Source organism: Emys orbicularis, chromosome 1, assembly GCF_028017835.1.
Source record: "Emys orbicularis isolate rEmyOrb1 chromosome 1, rEmyOrb1.hap1, whole genome shotgun sequence".
Taxonomy (NCBI): Eukaryota; Metazoa; Chordata; order Testudines; family Emydidae; genus Emys; species Emys orbicularis.
The window spans coordinates 94128676-94145112 of NC_088683.1; the positions used below are offsets into that span (position 1 = coordinate 94128676).

Here is a 16437-nt window from a genome sequence, read left to right on the forward strand (position 1 = left end):
CTTGTTAGAACAGACTACTTAAACTGAAAGTGAAACAGTTTTACAGTTAACTCTGCAGTATGAAACCCTGCCCCTCCTTTTCAATTGGCTGGGTGGTCACAGCAGACTCTGATGTGGGGGGTGGGGTGGGGAGCCAGGGCTCTCTGAATAAATTCTCCAAGCAGGGGTTGGCCTAACTCTATTGTGGTTTTGAGCTACAACGGAACTTGAAAGCACCAACCCCCTAGTTAGGGCTGCTTTCCCTGCTTGTTTGTGCAAGCAAGAAAGTGCTTGATACTTGGAGCTCTTCCCCACACTCCTGTGGATCCACTTCCACTTATCCCCTCTCCCTTCTGTCCCCTCCTGTTTGGAAGAGACATCTGCTATTTTAATAGAAGCATGGAGCGAAGCACTTTCCCTAAGCCTGGCGGAGCTCGGCTTGTTTCACACTGCAAGAAGCTAGGTGACAGAACTAGAGCTTCAAAAAAGACCTACAGGTATGTTGGGTAATGGGAACTCAGTGGGTAATCATATCATGTTTAATAGGAGCTCTAATTTTCTGTTTAAAAATACTTGTGAAACTTGCATGCAGAGTTCTTCCTGCTCTCAGGGTTTGCAGCCAGAGACCGCATGTTTTTGTTTGCTAATATTTGTACATTTCAATCTGGGATGAAGAACACAGATTTGAAACCAAAATGACAAGATTCTGCACTTCCCCTGCCCTCTTCCTGTATGAAACCTTAACGTACCTTGATTTTGCCCCATTTGGAAAATTGCCATTTTTGTTTAAAGTGGTTTCACTGCAAAATGATGGTTCCCGCACATACGGCGAGGGGAGAACAGGGTTTGCTTTTTCACTGACAACTGCTGAACTTGACCTTTTCTGCTCATTTGAGTTCACCCGCAGTCACGCACACATGCATCCTGAATCATCCCATGCTCAGCTGCAAAAGCTTGGCCAGTATGTGTTTGTGCAGTAAGTCTTAACTATGGATGGAGCGAAGCTGCACAGTTCAGCTCCAAAGCTGGACTTCCCCTAAAATTTGGGGGTATTTGGATCTGGAGTTTTGGCTCCGATCATTGTACGATGGAGCCTGTTTCAGTTTTAAAAGAGAGGTTTTCAACAGCAGTGACACGCCAGAGAACTGCTCCTTCCGCTAATGTTAAACAGCAGTTCATGGGCCAGTGGTGGTGTTGAAGCTACAGTCTCACTGAAGGGTATCATTGGTTTCATCCTTGTGTTTGGTTTCATCTCTGAACCCTAGAAGAGAATTATAGACTTGTGGTTGCCACTGGTCCCTGGCTCCCTCATGCTTTATATGGGGGAGATGGGTGTCAGATCCTTGCTCAGTCATTAACTGAATTGCAGGAACATCTTGCACCTCTAAATCTGAGCTGGAAATCTCTCCAGAACAATATTTGGTATTTCTGGTCCTAGGAAGAACCAGGAAACAGAGAAGCATCCATGACACTGAAAAATATCTTTATAATGTTACAACCTATTTCCTCCTTTCTCCTTCCCTAAATGGGATTCTACAAAATAAAAGCGTCTTTAAAAAAAAACAAAAGAAAGAAATCTGCTTTAAGCAAAATAGCTAGACAGATTTTTGTCGTAACTCTGAAATGGTTTTAGATTCAGTTTGAGTTTTGAGTGGTGAGTTCTTATTTTATCTTGCCCGGTTCATCCTGCCCCAGTGATTATTGCCATCGTTAACCTGTCTATTTTAAGGTTTTATCCTGCAACCCATCATCGTAGTATCTGAGCACTTTCCACATACAAATCAGTAGCAATAGGGAAATCTCGACTGGATTTCATGGAGACTCTGGCACTTCTCTTGCTGGGGTGACTTTGCTTTGAATAGGGTTTTTTTGTTTTTGTTTTTTAGATATTATTAATTTCCTCTTTTTTTCTGTGAGGGTTTGGGTTTACTGGGTAGAAGGTGGTGTTGGTGTTGCCACTCTTGCATTGGGAACGGTTCTAATGAGTTATCTGTCATCCCCGATACATCTGTGCCCCACAGAGGTGAAAGTGAGGCTCCACAAGACAAGAACACGAATTTGGATGGAACCGAGATGGAACAGCGGGTGAAATATGTGGAAGACAAACTCAGGTAAGTTTGGTGATCTGAAATTATATTCCATTTTAGACCCCTACCCTTGGGGCCTCCAAACAATTGTTCATGTTCCTAATGGATCCCTGAGGTTTGCACCATTCTTGTCATTTGCCCTCCTTGCCTTTTATGGAGATGCCGGCCCCTTCTTTGGCTCGACGGACAATGTGCGGCCCTCCTTGTCTCCAGAGCCTCAGAGCTCTGCCTGGGCACCATTGCTTGGCGCTGACTCCTAGAGAAAGAGACAGAGAGAGGGTGGCTAAGATTGTCACAGGTCTCCCACATGGCAGGGCAGAGCAGTGATCTCTAAGCCACCAGGCCAAGCAGATATATTTTTAACCATATAAGTCTTGGCTGTTTAGATTTTTTTGCTGAAGGACTGACTAATAATTTTGGGTGGGGCTTTAGCTTTTGCAGATATTACTACTTTTATGGATATTTTATTAATTCTAATCACTTTGCATTATTCTCTGCCTGACGGAAGTGAAATGAATGCTCGATTTGAAGGTATGGAGAAACAACTAGAGGATTTGCAAGAACAGCTCAGGTAAGTGGGGAGGTTCAGGCCTCAATGATAGTGAAAAATATTGTGATTCTTTCTGAAATATCTACCATTCCAAAGAAGTCTTGAAAATTTCCAAGTGTGGTTTTCTCACCAAGTTTACACAGTGCTTGTGGGTGTTGATACTAAAATATCAACATGCCTAGTGATTGGACTAGCTCCATTTCTCTGGCTTGGCATCTCTCTCCGTCAGTGGGGGCTGTGTGAATGGTATGCCTACACAGTGTTGTATGGTTCTTTCCACAAGTCCAGGGAGTGTTTGACGCTGGAGGGTCAGGTCCAGAGGCTGCCACCAATTTCAATTAGTCTTGAAGGGCAAATCTGACAGTGTGATGTAACACCACAGCCTTATTATGCCATGTGATTGGCATCTTGAAATCATGTCATGGGTGTGAGGCAATAGGTTGACTTTTATTTCCATTCCAAAGAATTTTCTAAATAAGTAATACCCCCTTGCACATCAGCAGGACAGAGGATAAAGCCACCCAGCCTGATACAGTAAGGGCAGGTAGTAAACCTATATTTGGCAGGCACTGTGAGTGCAGCTGCCGTTGTACCATACACTGCTCTTGAGGCTAGAGGGAAGGGAGAATCTTGTATACAGTGACCTCCTAACAGTTAATTAAGGGGTGTCTTGGACAAGCTCCTAAAGGGAAGGGTAGCAGCTGGGATTCTGGTGAAGGTGGAAAGGGGTGAACTGTGGGGGAGAGAAGAGAGTACCCTAAAGATGCAATGAATCCTCCTAAAAGTTCAAGAATAGTGATGAACAAATTTCAAACAGGTTGGTTCCAATAAAAGTAATGATGTTTTTTGAGCCTTATCTGAACCCCAAATAACTGTGTTGGAAATTCTGTGAGAATAGGCTGTGATGGGAGATTTCCTGCAACTTCTATGCCTGGTCAGGATGGCATTACAATGACAGCAGCTTCTCTCCACAGCATTTTGGAGCTTCCAATCCCAGCTAGAAGAAGGAAATACAGAGGCAGCCAGGATAAGGGGAGGGGATTGGAAATAGCTAATCAATCTTTTTCAAATTTGAAAGGTTTTTCTTAGAATTTTGTCAAACCCAAGACTTGGTTGATGTAGGACAAAGGTTCAGGTTATTAACAGAAAGTGTTCCATGATACAGAAGTTGGAGTTAAATCCAAATTTCCCCCCAAATTCAGATCAAGTTGGATCCAGAGATTTTGTTCAACCACATACAGTAGGCTAGTTGCAAAGGCCAGATCTAGATCTGAACTTCTCCAAAGTTAAACTTTCTGGGTTTCTGGGTTATTCCCATCTGCATTTCTTTTATTCAACTTGGTTTGTCTCATCTCTAGTCAGGAAGCAGCAAGCAGGATGGATTCCCGTAGTTTCAGATCACCGGAGGCCACCAACAAGAGTGAGAGCTCCACACAGACGTGAGTATTGTTTATCTTTGTTGCTATTCTGTGAATTGCCTCTTCTCCTGGGGCCAGTGACCTTCCTCCCATCTGTCTAGGACATCTGTCATCTTTGAATTTGTTGGGACTCTACAAACACAACCTTGTGAACAAAATCTATGAAAGTGCATGAAGATAGCAGGCCACACGTCAGTGCTCAGGAAAAGGGGGATTGCCAGGAGAGAGGAACAAGCAGTGTTGCTTGTCCATCAGATGATGTTTATTACTCAAGGTTTTGACACACAGGACCCGAACCTGCTCTTATCAAAGTCAACAGGAGTTTTGACATTGACATCAGTGGGTGCTGGATCAGACTGTAGTTTGTAATACACATTACCTTTCTGCTACATATCTGGGCTAGCGAATCCCTGCATTATCTGAATGAATCCAATTTTGTGCCTTGTGAGACAAATAATCATGTCATGGCATTACATTATTGTACGACAACATTGCATCCTCTTACCACAATGCAACAACATCATGTGAGGTGGCAGCAGCATCACATCATTGCAAGGCCATAAATACAGCTGGGACAATAACTGTCCTGTGAGCTGGGCTTGCAGAATAGACTGGTGAGAAGCTGTGACTGTCTCATAACTTCTGGAATGGATGGATAACCCTAGTCTTGCCTTGTGCATCTTTTGATGGTTGCTGATATTTATTTTGTCCATGAATCTGTTTCAGGGAGCTTTCCGAAATGGTCAGCGCAGAAGAGTTTCGTCAGAAGGAGGAAGAGTGTAAAAAGCTGAAAGAAGAGAAGAGAGCCTTGGAGCAAAAGTAGGGTATTTGTGAATATTTCCTCCAGGGCTTATCTTTCTACAAAGACCCTGATCCTTCTCCCAGTACTGTAATGCCTCTATGCCACCTTGGCAGCCGAAGTGTCCCCTCCCCAGATTCTCAGCCTCCATGGGGCATGTGTACTATTGGCTACTGTAAGATGGGGAACTATGGCAGCTCTGTCCCAGTATCCAAGTGCAGATGAAAGAGGCAAGCGCCCACGGAAAAACCCAAGTGCTGTTTAAATCATGCTAATTGCTACTTGTGGAATATCGCTGTGAGAGTGATACTTTTCCAGACAGAATCTGGCACACCTGGATGCTCCCTGGTCAGGCGGATATCAGTTTGGGGTTGGGAAGTACAGAGTGGAGGCTGTGTCTTGTGAATTACATGCCAATTCATAAAGTATTTCTGGATTATTATTAATTATCCTTTTATGAATTTAAAGCCCATTAGTCTTGGTGTGTGTCCTTTGAATCTGGCTCTTTCATTTTAAAATGTATTTTTAATCCCCTTTTGGCCCTAGATTGAACCGTGTCTTGGCCAATGCAATGGGAAGCCATACGTGCTCTGAGAACCTGAATGACCCCTGTCCATTATCAGCTGTGCTGGGGATGTATGACAGGCTCAGGACACATGAATGGGAGAAAGCCAGATGTGCTGCAAGTGGCTCTGTCTTCCCAATGATGTATGAAAAAGGTAGCAACATAATTAAGGTTTGTTCCTATTCATATCCTAGAACTCAAATGTATAAAGTCTTGAAAAAATAATAGCACTGTAGGAACCGTCTAATGACCTGGCATTTAGTACTTGCATGATCAAGCAGGTGTGATCCAAGGACCTCTTGCCAACTGGCCGAGGACATAGGGGTACAGGGATCCCCTGGGTTCATCAAAAGAATGTCATGTATGGTCTCTAATGAAAGCCTGTGTCACATGTGACATCATAATCATTGTAAAAAAGAATATGTGAGGAGTTAAGTGTATCTGCTGAAAATTAGGTTCTGTAGGACTGGTAATTGAAGGCAGGTCACTCAAATGTAGTGCACCATGAGACAAACTCTCCAGACAGGAGGAGAGAGATACTTATCTCTCTGGTGGGCCATTGTGTGCCTTACAGTAGAATTCTATTCGCATACTGGGTCAAATGCTCATTAAGTGTTTGCGGAAACTTCAGAAGGAAATTAAGTGACAGAGATAAACAGCAAGGAGTGGGGTGGAGGGAGGGGTAGGACCCACGCTGTTTTCCGCTGAAACTCAAAGGTTTGGCCTGGTATATTTGGGGGTTGCAGAGAGATGCTTTGGCATCCTTCAATCAGTGAAGACAAGTTCCCAGAGGGCTTGATCTTATCTCAGCCATCCTGGTTGAAAACACTGAGAAAAGGACTTGAAGTAAGCTCTCCTGTAAGAGACGGGGGAATATCTTTTGAGTTTAGTTAAGGCTCTAGCAAGCATGTTATGATTTTGTTTTCTATGTAACTATTTGTTTCCAGTATTCTTACTGACTGTCCTGTGAATCTCTGCGATTTGATAAAAAATGTATTCTTCTTTCACAATCAGTATATCTAAGCGCTGTGTGTTAAGTGGAGTGGTGATCCTGAGTTAAATCTAGTAAGCTGGTATGTACTATTCCTCTGGCAGCAGAGAATCTGAGAGTTCTTTGAGTAGTGTCCCTGTGGGTGCTCCACTTTAGGTGTATCTGCGCCCCTGCGCCTCTAATCAGAGACTTTAAGTAGCAGTGTCCATTTGGCCTGTACATACGCTCTCCCTCCCACTTGGTCTGCCTCAAGGCTAAATAGTGTTGCACAGGCAAAGCACCCTCAGTTCCCTCTCAATTGCTTTTGTCCTTGAACAGAACGTGTGGCTTTTACCCAGGGTTTTCAGAACCCACAGCAGTGGCAACTCTTTCACTCTAGGTGGTGTCAGGAATAAATCAATGGGAACACAGCGAGTCTGTCTGATAAATAATTAATACAAGTGCGTATGCTCTATCTAAAAGTGCAGTTTATTAGATTTAAGCACACACCGATGTAAGCAATAGGTTTAGGACATCCCTGATAGTTACCTAAATTTTGAGACCTTATTGAGTAATTAACGGCGGTTCAGCGATGGCCAGTCACCTCCCTGCCGGGGAGTAAAGGTGTCAGGAAAAACATCTCTTAAGATGGGTTCATAGGACTGCTCCAAAGTACACTCTATAGCTAATCCTTTTTATAATTAACTTCTACAAAACATACAAATCATAATGACCCCCTACTGGATCATCACGTTTCCTAACTTTCAATAAACTTCTATATCAAAGGTGGCCAGACACAAGGTCTTCCATCCACTTATCTTCTTTCAGTCTCAATTATTTACTTTTCTCTGCCCTCCTCCCATTCTGATTAGCAGGAACTGCAGCTAGTTTTGACCTTGCCTCTAAAAGCCTGTTTTCAAATTAACCTGTAACTACATGGTGTTCAATTTTATTATTTCATGTTGGCTGAATGCACATAATATGATTGCAATTAGCTTGATCACATTCTGGGGTGTACACACCCCTCAAATCCAGGGCAACATAGCAGTCCGTTGACTGCTTAACTTCCTTTATATTGGTAGTGGACAGTTAGAGTTCATAGTGATTTGTAGAGTTTCCTTTTCTTTTGTAGTGCCCTTAGAGCTTCTGGTTTTTTGATTGAAAAAAAAACCCCTTTTTTCTTTCAACCGTTTTCCTCCCGACTTTTGCTGTGGGATCACCCCCGTGTTCCCCTGGCTTAAAGAGATGTCTCTCCTGCAGGGAGGCAATCCCAGTGACAGACGGACACACTCATTGTGTCCAGTGCCTTGGAGAGGCACATATTCCCTAGAAGTGCATCTTCTGCCAACAACTAAAGACCAGATCCCGAAACAACCAGGAGCTGAAGTTAGAACTTCTCCTCATGGAAGGTGCTCTTAGGCTGGCATCTGACCCCTGTCCTGAATCCTCTCCAGGATGAAGATCATCCCCAAAGCCTTCAACCTCCAGGGAGGTGGAAGTGTGGAGAAAGTTGACTGACTCCCCCCACAAAGCTTCCAGTAAATGGTCTGCAAGCCCTCTAGGCAACCCCTTGACCTGCCAGAGGAGATCCCCCGTGCGTTTGCCCACCTTGGCACTGATGGCTCCGAAGCACGGCACTCAGAAATCTCAGGGACCCCACTGTATGAGCTCTTCCTTAGCGCCTAAAGACCCGAAGGGAAAGGCACCGAAGAAATGGCACTGCCTACCAGAGATAAGGACAGACACTAAACCACCTCTAAAAAAATTGACACTGACAAAAGGACCCTCGGCACAGAGTACCTCAAAGCAGCTCTCCTCGGAGCACACCGCCAATAGTAGGCCATCAGTACCAGTGAGTCAGCACTGGGCATTCCCTGACGGTACCAAGCCCATCAATGGTACCACAGGAACTCCATTTTTCGAGTGACCTTATCAAGTGTCTCCCATAGAGAGTCCACTAGATGTTCCCCTACGGCTTTAGTGTCTAGATCCCCGGAACCTGAGGAAGAAACTTTCAAGGAGGAGGAGGCTAGACTAGAGATGGAAATTATGCCACAGCAAACGTCTTCTTACCAAATGAGGCAGTAATGCCCCGTCCTCCATCACTTGCCAATGACTGTAAGCTCTTCCAAAACCTCACTAAGAGGGTGGCGGATGCACTACAACTTCTCCTGGAGGAGGTGAAAGACTTGAACTATAAATTGTTAGACATACTGCACATTTCCTCCTCTTCGAAAATCACCCTCCCAATCAACGAGGTGCTTATGTACCCTGCCAAGGTCATCTGGCAGACACCAGCCTCCATTGCACCAACATGCAATAGGGCTGACAAAAAGTATTATATGCCCCCTAAGGAAGCAGACTTTCTCTTCATGCACCCTCAACCTAACTCTATAGTCATAGATGTGGTTAATGCACAGGGAAAGCAACATTGTACCAAGTTGACCCTTTATAATAGAGATTGGAAGATGCTAGACCTATTTGGACAGAAGGCATATTTGTCTGTGACCTTACTGTTCAGGGTCTCAAAATACCAGGACGTAATAGTTAATTATGACTACATGAATTATGGAAAACTCAACTCCTTTATTGGCCACTTGCCAGAAGCACAAAAGGAGCAATTTCAGGCCATCACCAAGGAGGGCCAGGTAGTAGCAAGAACAACGCTACAGACCACACTGGACACAGCGGCCCACTCAGTCTCAATGGCAGTGGTAATGAGGCGGGCATCCTGGTTGCAGCTTTCAGGGTTGTCAAAGGAAGTGCAGACAATGGTCAAGGACCTCCCGTTCGAAGGGCCCAAACTCTTTGCTGACAAGACAGATGCATTACTCCATCTCTTCAAGGACTCTAGGACCAGACTATGCTCCCTGGGAATCTATACACCAGCAATTGCCTCCAGCTTCTCAGGCATATGATGGCATGCACCTTTGTGACTCCACACAATTGGTTATTCATGAGATGTTTGCAGATGTGGCTCAGATCTGTCTACTCTCTGAACAAGGACGGGCTGAACAAGCTGCTGTTGATGCCCTCTAGGGTCAAATACTCCCTGGACTGGTGGAAAGAACTATACAATGTCTATGCAGGTATTCCGTTTGCAGAACCCACACTAACGCTGATTCTAAGAACAGACACCTCTCTAATAGGCTGGGGAGCCCACCTAAATGACAGCAAAGTCCAGGGCAAGTGGTTTCCCACAGAAGCAGTTCTCCATATTAATCTTTTAGAATTAAGAGCTGTCAGAAATGACATTCATCAGGGAAACGAAAGTCATGACGGGTAGTATGACCTGCATTTTTTACATAAATTGCCAAGGGGGCGCCAGATCATCCTCCCTTTGCACGGAAGCGCTGAAACTTTGGAACCGGTGCATCCACCACAATGTGCTCCTTTCAGCCACTCATGTACCAAGAATACATAATGTGACAGCTGACAGTCTCAGCTGGAATTTCTCACACAATCACAAATGGGAAATGAACCCAGCAGTGCTTCACAACATATTCAACCTATGGGGGACCCCGACAATAGATCTGTTTGCTACTTACCAGAACAAGAAATGTCTCTGCTACTGTTTGAAGGTTAGACTAAAGAAACAGTCCCTGGGGGATGCTTTCTTCTTCCCATGGGGCAGGGAACTATTGTAGGCCTTTCTCCCATTCCCTCTGATGTCCAAGTTCCTGTTAAAGAATGGCAAGAGAAAGCAAAAGTTATACTGATTACCCTACTCCCCCGGCCGAGACAAGTTTGGTACCCATACCTTGCACAGTTGGAAGTATGTCCTCCTATTTCTCTTCATCCCATTCCTCACCTTCTCTCCCAAAACAATGGAAGAATCAAACTTACTGATCCTTCAGCTCCAGGCTCGGCTCCTTCTTGGTTTCAACACTTAGAGAGTGAATGCTCTGAGGAGGTGAAAGAGGTGTTACTATGTAGTAGGAAATCGGTGACTTGTCGTACTTACCTTCAAAAATGGAAACAATTCCAAATTTTATAAGATTCCAAACAAGCGGACCCAACATCTTCCTCCTTCCCTTTGATCCTAGACTAAATGAGCTGAGAGCTCACACCTTTTGAATTCTAGAATATAAAATACATCTAGCAGCCATAATGGCTTTCCACCATCAAGTGGATGGATGCTCAGTATTTGCCCACCCAACGACATGCAGATTTCTTAAAGGCATGGGAAACCTCTTCCCACACATCAGACCACCCACTCCAACCTGGGACTTCAATCTAGTTCTGAGAACTAGACCACCCTTCGAGCCTATGGCGACTTGCTCGCTGTTACACCTATGCATGAAGATGGCATTTCTAGTGGCCATGACCTCAGCATGAAGGATGGGGGAAATAGTGGTGTTTTAAAGACCAAGTCATCTTGAGGCCACACCCCAAGTTCCTCCCCAACGTAGCGTTCTTTCATATGAACCTCCCCATATTTTTTCCAAAACCATATTGTGCCAAGAGGGAGGCAACACTACACATGCTGGATGTTAGGAGAGCCCTGGCATTGTATTTGGACAGGACTAAGGACTTGAGGAAGTCTTCCAAACTCTTCCTTTAATTCACTGAAAGATCCAAGGACTCCACAATACTACCTCAAAGACTCCAAATGGGTCTCCAGTTGCATTAACCACTGTTACCGTGAACGTTACGTAACCTGCTGCCTCCATCAGGGATCCACACGCATGCCACAAGATCCATTTCTACTTCGGTTGTGTTTGCTAAAGATGTCCCCATCTCAGAAATCTGTAGGGTGGCAACCTGGGTCTCTGCCTATGCTTTCGCGAGGACTCTTTTTCAGCACCTCAGTGCTATCATCAGTAACAGCCTCCACTCCGAAGCTCCAGCCCTCCATGGGGCATATTGCTGTGGAGTCACCTACTGTGGAGCACCCATAGGAACACTATTCAAAGAAGAAGAGGAAGTTACTCACCTTGTGCAGTAACAATAGTTCTTTGAGATGTGTGTCCCTATGGGTGCTCCATGACCCTCTCTCCTCCCTTCTACTTCGGCGTTTTTGCCCAGGGAAGATTAGCCTCAAGGCAGAGCATGAGGTATGGAGAGCACATGTGTGCACTGAATGGACACTTCTACCTAAAATCTCAGATTAGAGGTGCAGGGACTCAGATACACCTACAGTGGAACACCTATACAGATACACATTTTGAAGAACCATCATTACTACACAAGGTGAGTAATTTCCTCTTCTGTAAGTGTTCAGTGAATTAGAGATTGGATGCTCCAGGGTGACGCGTGGAGGACTCAGAAGTTGCTGGGTGCCTCTTGCTAATCTGTATAGAGAAGCAAGGCCTGCGGAGGCCTGGAAAGCAGGCCTTGTGTTGCCAGAGTCTGGGGGAGTCGGGGAGCTGATGCATAGCAGGCACAGACAAGACTTCCTCACGCTAAGGGCCAGTGGTAGCGAGGTGTCTCACAACCCTGGGTAACCCTTGGAAGTCTCACACTAGGGTCAGCTACTCAGTTGTTAGGCCATGCTGGGCTGAAAAATAAGAGCTACGGAATGCCATGGAGACCAACCTAATGGTGCTGAACACGCCTGGCATTCAGATGAGCCGGTTCAATTCCTCGTTGCCATTTCTCACTCCAACTGGGCATCAGTTGAGAGTGTCGCAGCATCTTGTCTGGTTTCCTTGTGACTAGCGCTCGGCCATGCCACATAGGAGATTTAGCTTTGATTTCTAATTATTGCTTCAAGGCTGAGTGTATTGGGGAAAAATCAGCATTGTACAATTAAGAGGACAGCACAGATGCACACAAATGGAGTGACTGCTGTCAGAAATGTCTGCACTGATTGTCCAGTGGGCGGTGCCCACACTAGCATTCACTTAATTGAGGCTTTATCTAGAGATTACTGAGATTCTTCAATCCCTGACAGCTGACTGAAGCATTTTTGCACGCGGATTCAAGGATATTTCTGAGGGAATTCTGCGCATCTGTGGACATGCAGAATTCTTCTGTCCTGCATAATTTTGTTTTTTCCCACATAAAATACATTCTGCCCCAGAAGTGCTGCAGTTCTGCCTTTTGCCCACCAGAGGCTGCTGTGGTGCCAGAACAGCCAGCTGCAAAAGATGGAACTGCAGCACTTCTGGGGCAGAATGTATTTTCTGTTGGGGGGGGGGGGAGAAATTCTATGCCCAGTGCTGCAGAATTCCCCCAGGAGTAGAAGTTCATCACAGCACCTGCCCATGGAGCCAGGTTTGGACAGAGCGGGGAACACAGGGCTGCTGGGGGGGTCACAGACTGAGGTTCAGAATGGCTAGTCGGGGGGACAGACTGGGTTATGGCCTCAGGTGCTATAGTAGGGTGATAACATTGAGCCTGGGGACGGGAACAGGGGGCTGCAGAGACCGATGGGGATAGCGGGTGCGGGGACAGGGGCAGATGTGCCTGACTGAATTGGAGAGGCTTGGGGTCAGCCAGGCTCTGCATGGGGAGACTTCCCAACTCTCTAACAATCCTACCCCCCAAAAAAAGAACCTTCTCCCACCCATACCTAACACCCTCCAGGTTCACTCCTAGGCTCCTTTCCCCTTCCTCAGTGCCTCCATTATCCCTGACTCCCCCAAGCCTTTGCACTACTTCTGACAGGTGCAGGAAATACAGTTCTGTATTGAAATTTAAATGAAGTACTCAAAGTTCTGCATTAATATGCTTGGTAAGAAATCTATTTGTCAAAAAAAATTTGTTACAGACATACTCGCTGACAGATATTTTTAAATAAATTACCAAAATTGAAACTGGCATGATTATATTGTGTTATTTTGACAAATAAAATATGCAGAATTTTGCAGAATTTTCAAATACTGTGTGCAGAATTTTTTAATCGTTTGGTGCAGAATTCCCCCAGGAGTACAAGGTGCATTTCTGTCAGTTGAGGGATGTCGCAGTCGATTGACCTCTCTATTGCATGAGTCATATGTCTCTCATGTACCATACCATGCTTCTAGTTTGGTCCTCTTCATTATTAACAGTGATCTGTTATTATCTTTGCACCCCAGACTGTGTTTTCCATATGTGAAGAAGAGCTGTCACAAAGACTGGAGCAAATTTTTGAACTCCTTGATATTCCAGTTTCAAAGGAAACCACAAGCCTCTTTGACAGCCAACAGGTATTTAACATTATAGCGCAGTAGGACTTGGGTAGCAGCGGGAAGCTGGGTAACCTGTTTAGATCTGCCACCGCTTACAACCTTATGCACAAGAGGGAAATATCTCAAGTGTCCCACAGTTGCTAAAACTGGTTCAGCTCCACCAGTGTGAGCGATGCTGGAAGCCCTAACGTAGACAGGCAGCTACAATGGAAATAACCTGAGCGGGACAGGAAGAGTGGAGGGGAGAACTGTGATTCCTTTATGTTTGTAACTGGTATGACAGGAGAATCAGGCTGAGTCATATGTAGTGTGGTAGTGTGACAGATTCATGTTACCAATCTGCCTCAGGCATCAGGTTATCAGGCTGAGGCCGCAGGATTGTTAGAGGAGGAGATGAAGGAGCACACCAAGTGACTAAGTTTTAAAGCTTTATTTATAAAATAACAGTGGTGAGTGCTGTTGATCTCCGACTTGCTTTGGCTTTTGAGAGGATTTTTAAGCCCTGGGTTCTTCTGGGGGCATTTTGTTTAGGGACCTCTGTCCCCCATGCTCTTTGTACCAGTCCAAACCGGCTTTGTGTGGCTTCCTTAGCCTTCCCAAAACACACCGGCTTCAGGGACTCGAAACTGTTGTTTTCCCCCTCACTGGCCTTTACCGTCTCATTAGTTTTTGCAATCCCCTGCAGTCTTGTTCAGCTTACTTCTCTTTTCTCACGGCTGGTCAGGGTTGGAATTCAGGCTCCCGTCTTTCTTGGCTTCAGAGAGTTTGCTTGTGTGCATTGGCCTTGGGCGGCTGGAGTCAACTTCTTATCTGCGGACCTAGCTGGATCATCGAGTTAACCCGTTCCTTTCTCCCCCTTCGGCCTCTCGCAATCTGCAAAGGAATCTTTCGCCCCACACTCACACCTTGAAGCTCTCCCAAAATCCTTTCCCATGCATATGCATATATAGGCGTTAGCAATATACAATGCTGGTGCTTACCCAGGGGATCCCATGGGGGACAATTTTACTGTGACAGTAGGTCACATGACTGAGAGAGAATAATCCTGTCATTGACTGACTGGAATGCACATACAAGAGTTAGAAATCTCCTTCCAACCCCATGTCCCAGTCTGGGCATTTGCCCAAACCTTTGGAGCTGGAAGTTTCCAAATCACTGTTTGGAAATATTTGTCTCTCTGAACAGGGCCTATAATCAGGAATTTGATTATTCCCATTTCATATCGGCTAACTCGGGCTGTTCTTTGTTTGGTTTGTAGCTGCCCCCTGAGCTGACAAGAGATATAAAGAATCACCTTAAAAATCTCTATTTTAAATATGGAGAAGACTTTTACCAAGCCAAGATTTGGGTGAGTAAATACCAAGCCTGGGAAAGGGGTTCCATTTCCACACATTTCTGTGAAACTCATGGTATTAAAAGACACACCATTGAGTTCTGTGCTGTATCATCCACTTCTACGATGTGGGTGGGATTCACCAAACTCCAAGAATTTTCCTGTCCAGCCCCTCCCTTTTACTCCTCTTTCCGCCCCCCTCAAAGCTGACATTGTGGAAACCCCTCTGGCTGAGGAGCTCTGGATGCTCCTCCCTTCACACCCCACTGATACCACTCCTTACATCAGTCAGAAGGGACTCATAGAGTGTCTATATCTGGTTTCCATGTTGGGTCATGAGAGGTGGACATATGCTACCTTGTGTTATGTGGAATTGGGAAAACAGTAAGTGGGTGGAACCCAAGTTTCAATAACCATATTCCAACTCTACAAGACCAGACTCTGTCCTGTTTCTTGTGGTAAAAGTCTATATGGGCTGCAACGGAGCTGCTTCATCACTTTGCAGCTCTTCTTTCTCCTGTCACCTGCAAAGCTCTGTTTGGATATGGGGATCAAAGGCAGCCCATGGATACTGGAATTCTACCAGGCCCCGGAACCTACAACTTCTCTGGATGGGAGATCAGAGAAAATAAAGGATCCTCAGACATGCCTTTCCCACTACCATCAATTCTGGGTTAGGAATTCAGTTACTGATATTAGTCCATATTTAGAAGCAGCAAAGTGAGTCAACGAGTGGTGGTAGAGTCTGCTTAATAATTATCATTACATCGCAGAGCACATAAGATAATAATCACTGTCCTCGCTTTATTTTCAGCCTGTTCTTTCTCCTGATCTACAGAAGTTTCAGCCACTTGTAAAGTTCACAGCAGAGTGCTACAAAATTTACTGTTTGTTGCTTCTTCAGAACCCGCCCATTAAACCTGTGTGGCCCACAAGTAGAGTTCCCATAGTTTACATAGAGCATGTGGACAATAAAGAGATAGAAAGTTGTATGTCAATAACCTTTCTGTGGCCAGTGCTGACCTGTGGGGGAAAGATATGTAGAAAGGGTGTAATCTATGATTAAAAGTAATGGCTGTTTGGAGTCAAATTATACCCCTGTGTCAAAAAGCAATAAAAAGCAAGTAAATCTGCAGCCTGGTGGTATGTGTCTTTTTTTTTATCCAGTAAATGCCTGGGTATTAGCTCTTGTAATTTAGCTTTGGAGAGGGGAAGACAGGAGAGTGTAGGATTTACAAATAGGGTATTAAACATCTCCAGATATCTCATGGAAAACATTTTTCTTAGAAATAGTTTTGCTTCTGCATGTCTCAAATTGTAGGTACTTATCATCCCTGATTACTTCCAAGTGTCATTTGTGTGAAAACAGAATCTCCATTTTTAAATTATCTGCTGCTTGTCCTCCACAGTTGGAAGTCACATTGTCACAATATCTCCACAATAACCAGGATCATGCCTTCTGCTAGAGAATAAGCAGCATGAGCCAATAAAGATGAGCTGTTAGGAGTAGGGTGAGCAGATGTCCTGTTTTTAAAGGGACAGTCCCATTTTTTGGGACTTTTTCTTATATAGACACCTATTACCCCCCACACTCTGTCCCGTTTTTTCACAGTTGCTATCT

The 16437-nt window shown here is 44.9% G+C and overlaps 1 protein-coding gene across 2 annotated transcripts; it reads left to right on the top strand.

Moving 5' to 3' along the window:
* The first annotated feature begins 182 nt into the window (after positions 1-182).
* Positions 183-15908, top strand: LOC135895623 (uncharacterized). Of its 2 annotated transcripts, XM_065423763.1 has the most exons (9): positions 183-476; positions 2001-2090; positions 2575-2637; positions 3975-4055; positions 4761-4853; positions 5380-5569; positions 13391-13501; positions 14742-14831; positions 15631-15908. In XM_065423763.1, exons 1-9 carry the CDS (start codon positions 379-381, stop codon positions 15880-15882), a joined length of 1068 nt encoding a protein of 355 aa, XP_065279835.1. In that variant the 5' UTR covers positions 183-378; the 3' UTR covers positions 15883-15908. The 2 variants fall into 2 exon arrangements, with proteins under 2 accessions (XP_065279835.1, XP_065279836.1); XM_065423764.1 differs by lacking the exon at positions 13391-13501.
* Positions 15909-16437: the final 529 nt, after the last annotated feature.

Excerpts from the sequence above, each read along its gene's own strand:
- LOC135895623 (XM_065423763.1), top strand. The coding sequence starts at position 379 with ATGGAGCGAAGCACTTTCCCTAAGCCTGGCGGAGCTCGGCTTGTTTCA. Across the intron at positions 2,638-3,974 it reads GATTTGCAAGAACAGCTCAG|TCAGGAAGCAGCAAGCAGGA; the intron begins GTAAGTGGGGAG and ends TCTCATCTCTAG. Across the intron at positions 13,502-14,741 it reads GCCTCTTTGACAGCCAACAG|CTGCCCCCTGAGCTGACAAG; the intron begins GTATTTAACATT and ends TTTGGTTTGTAG.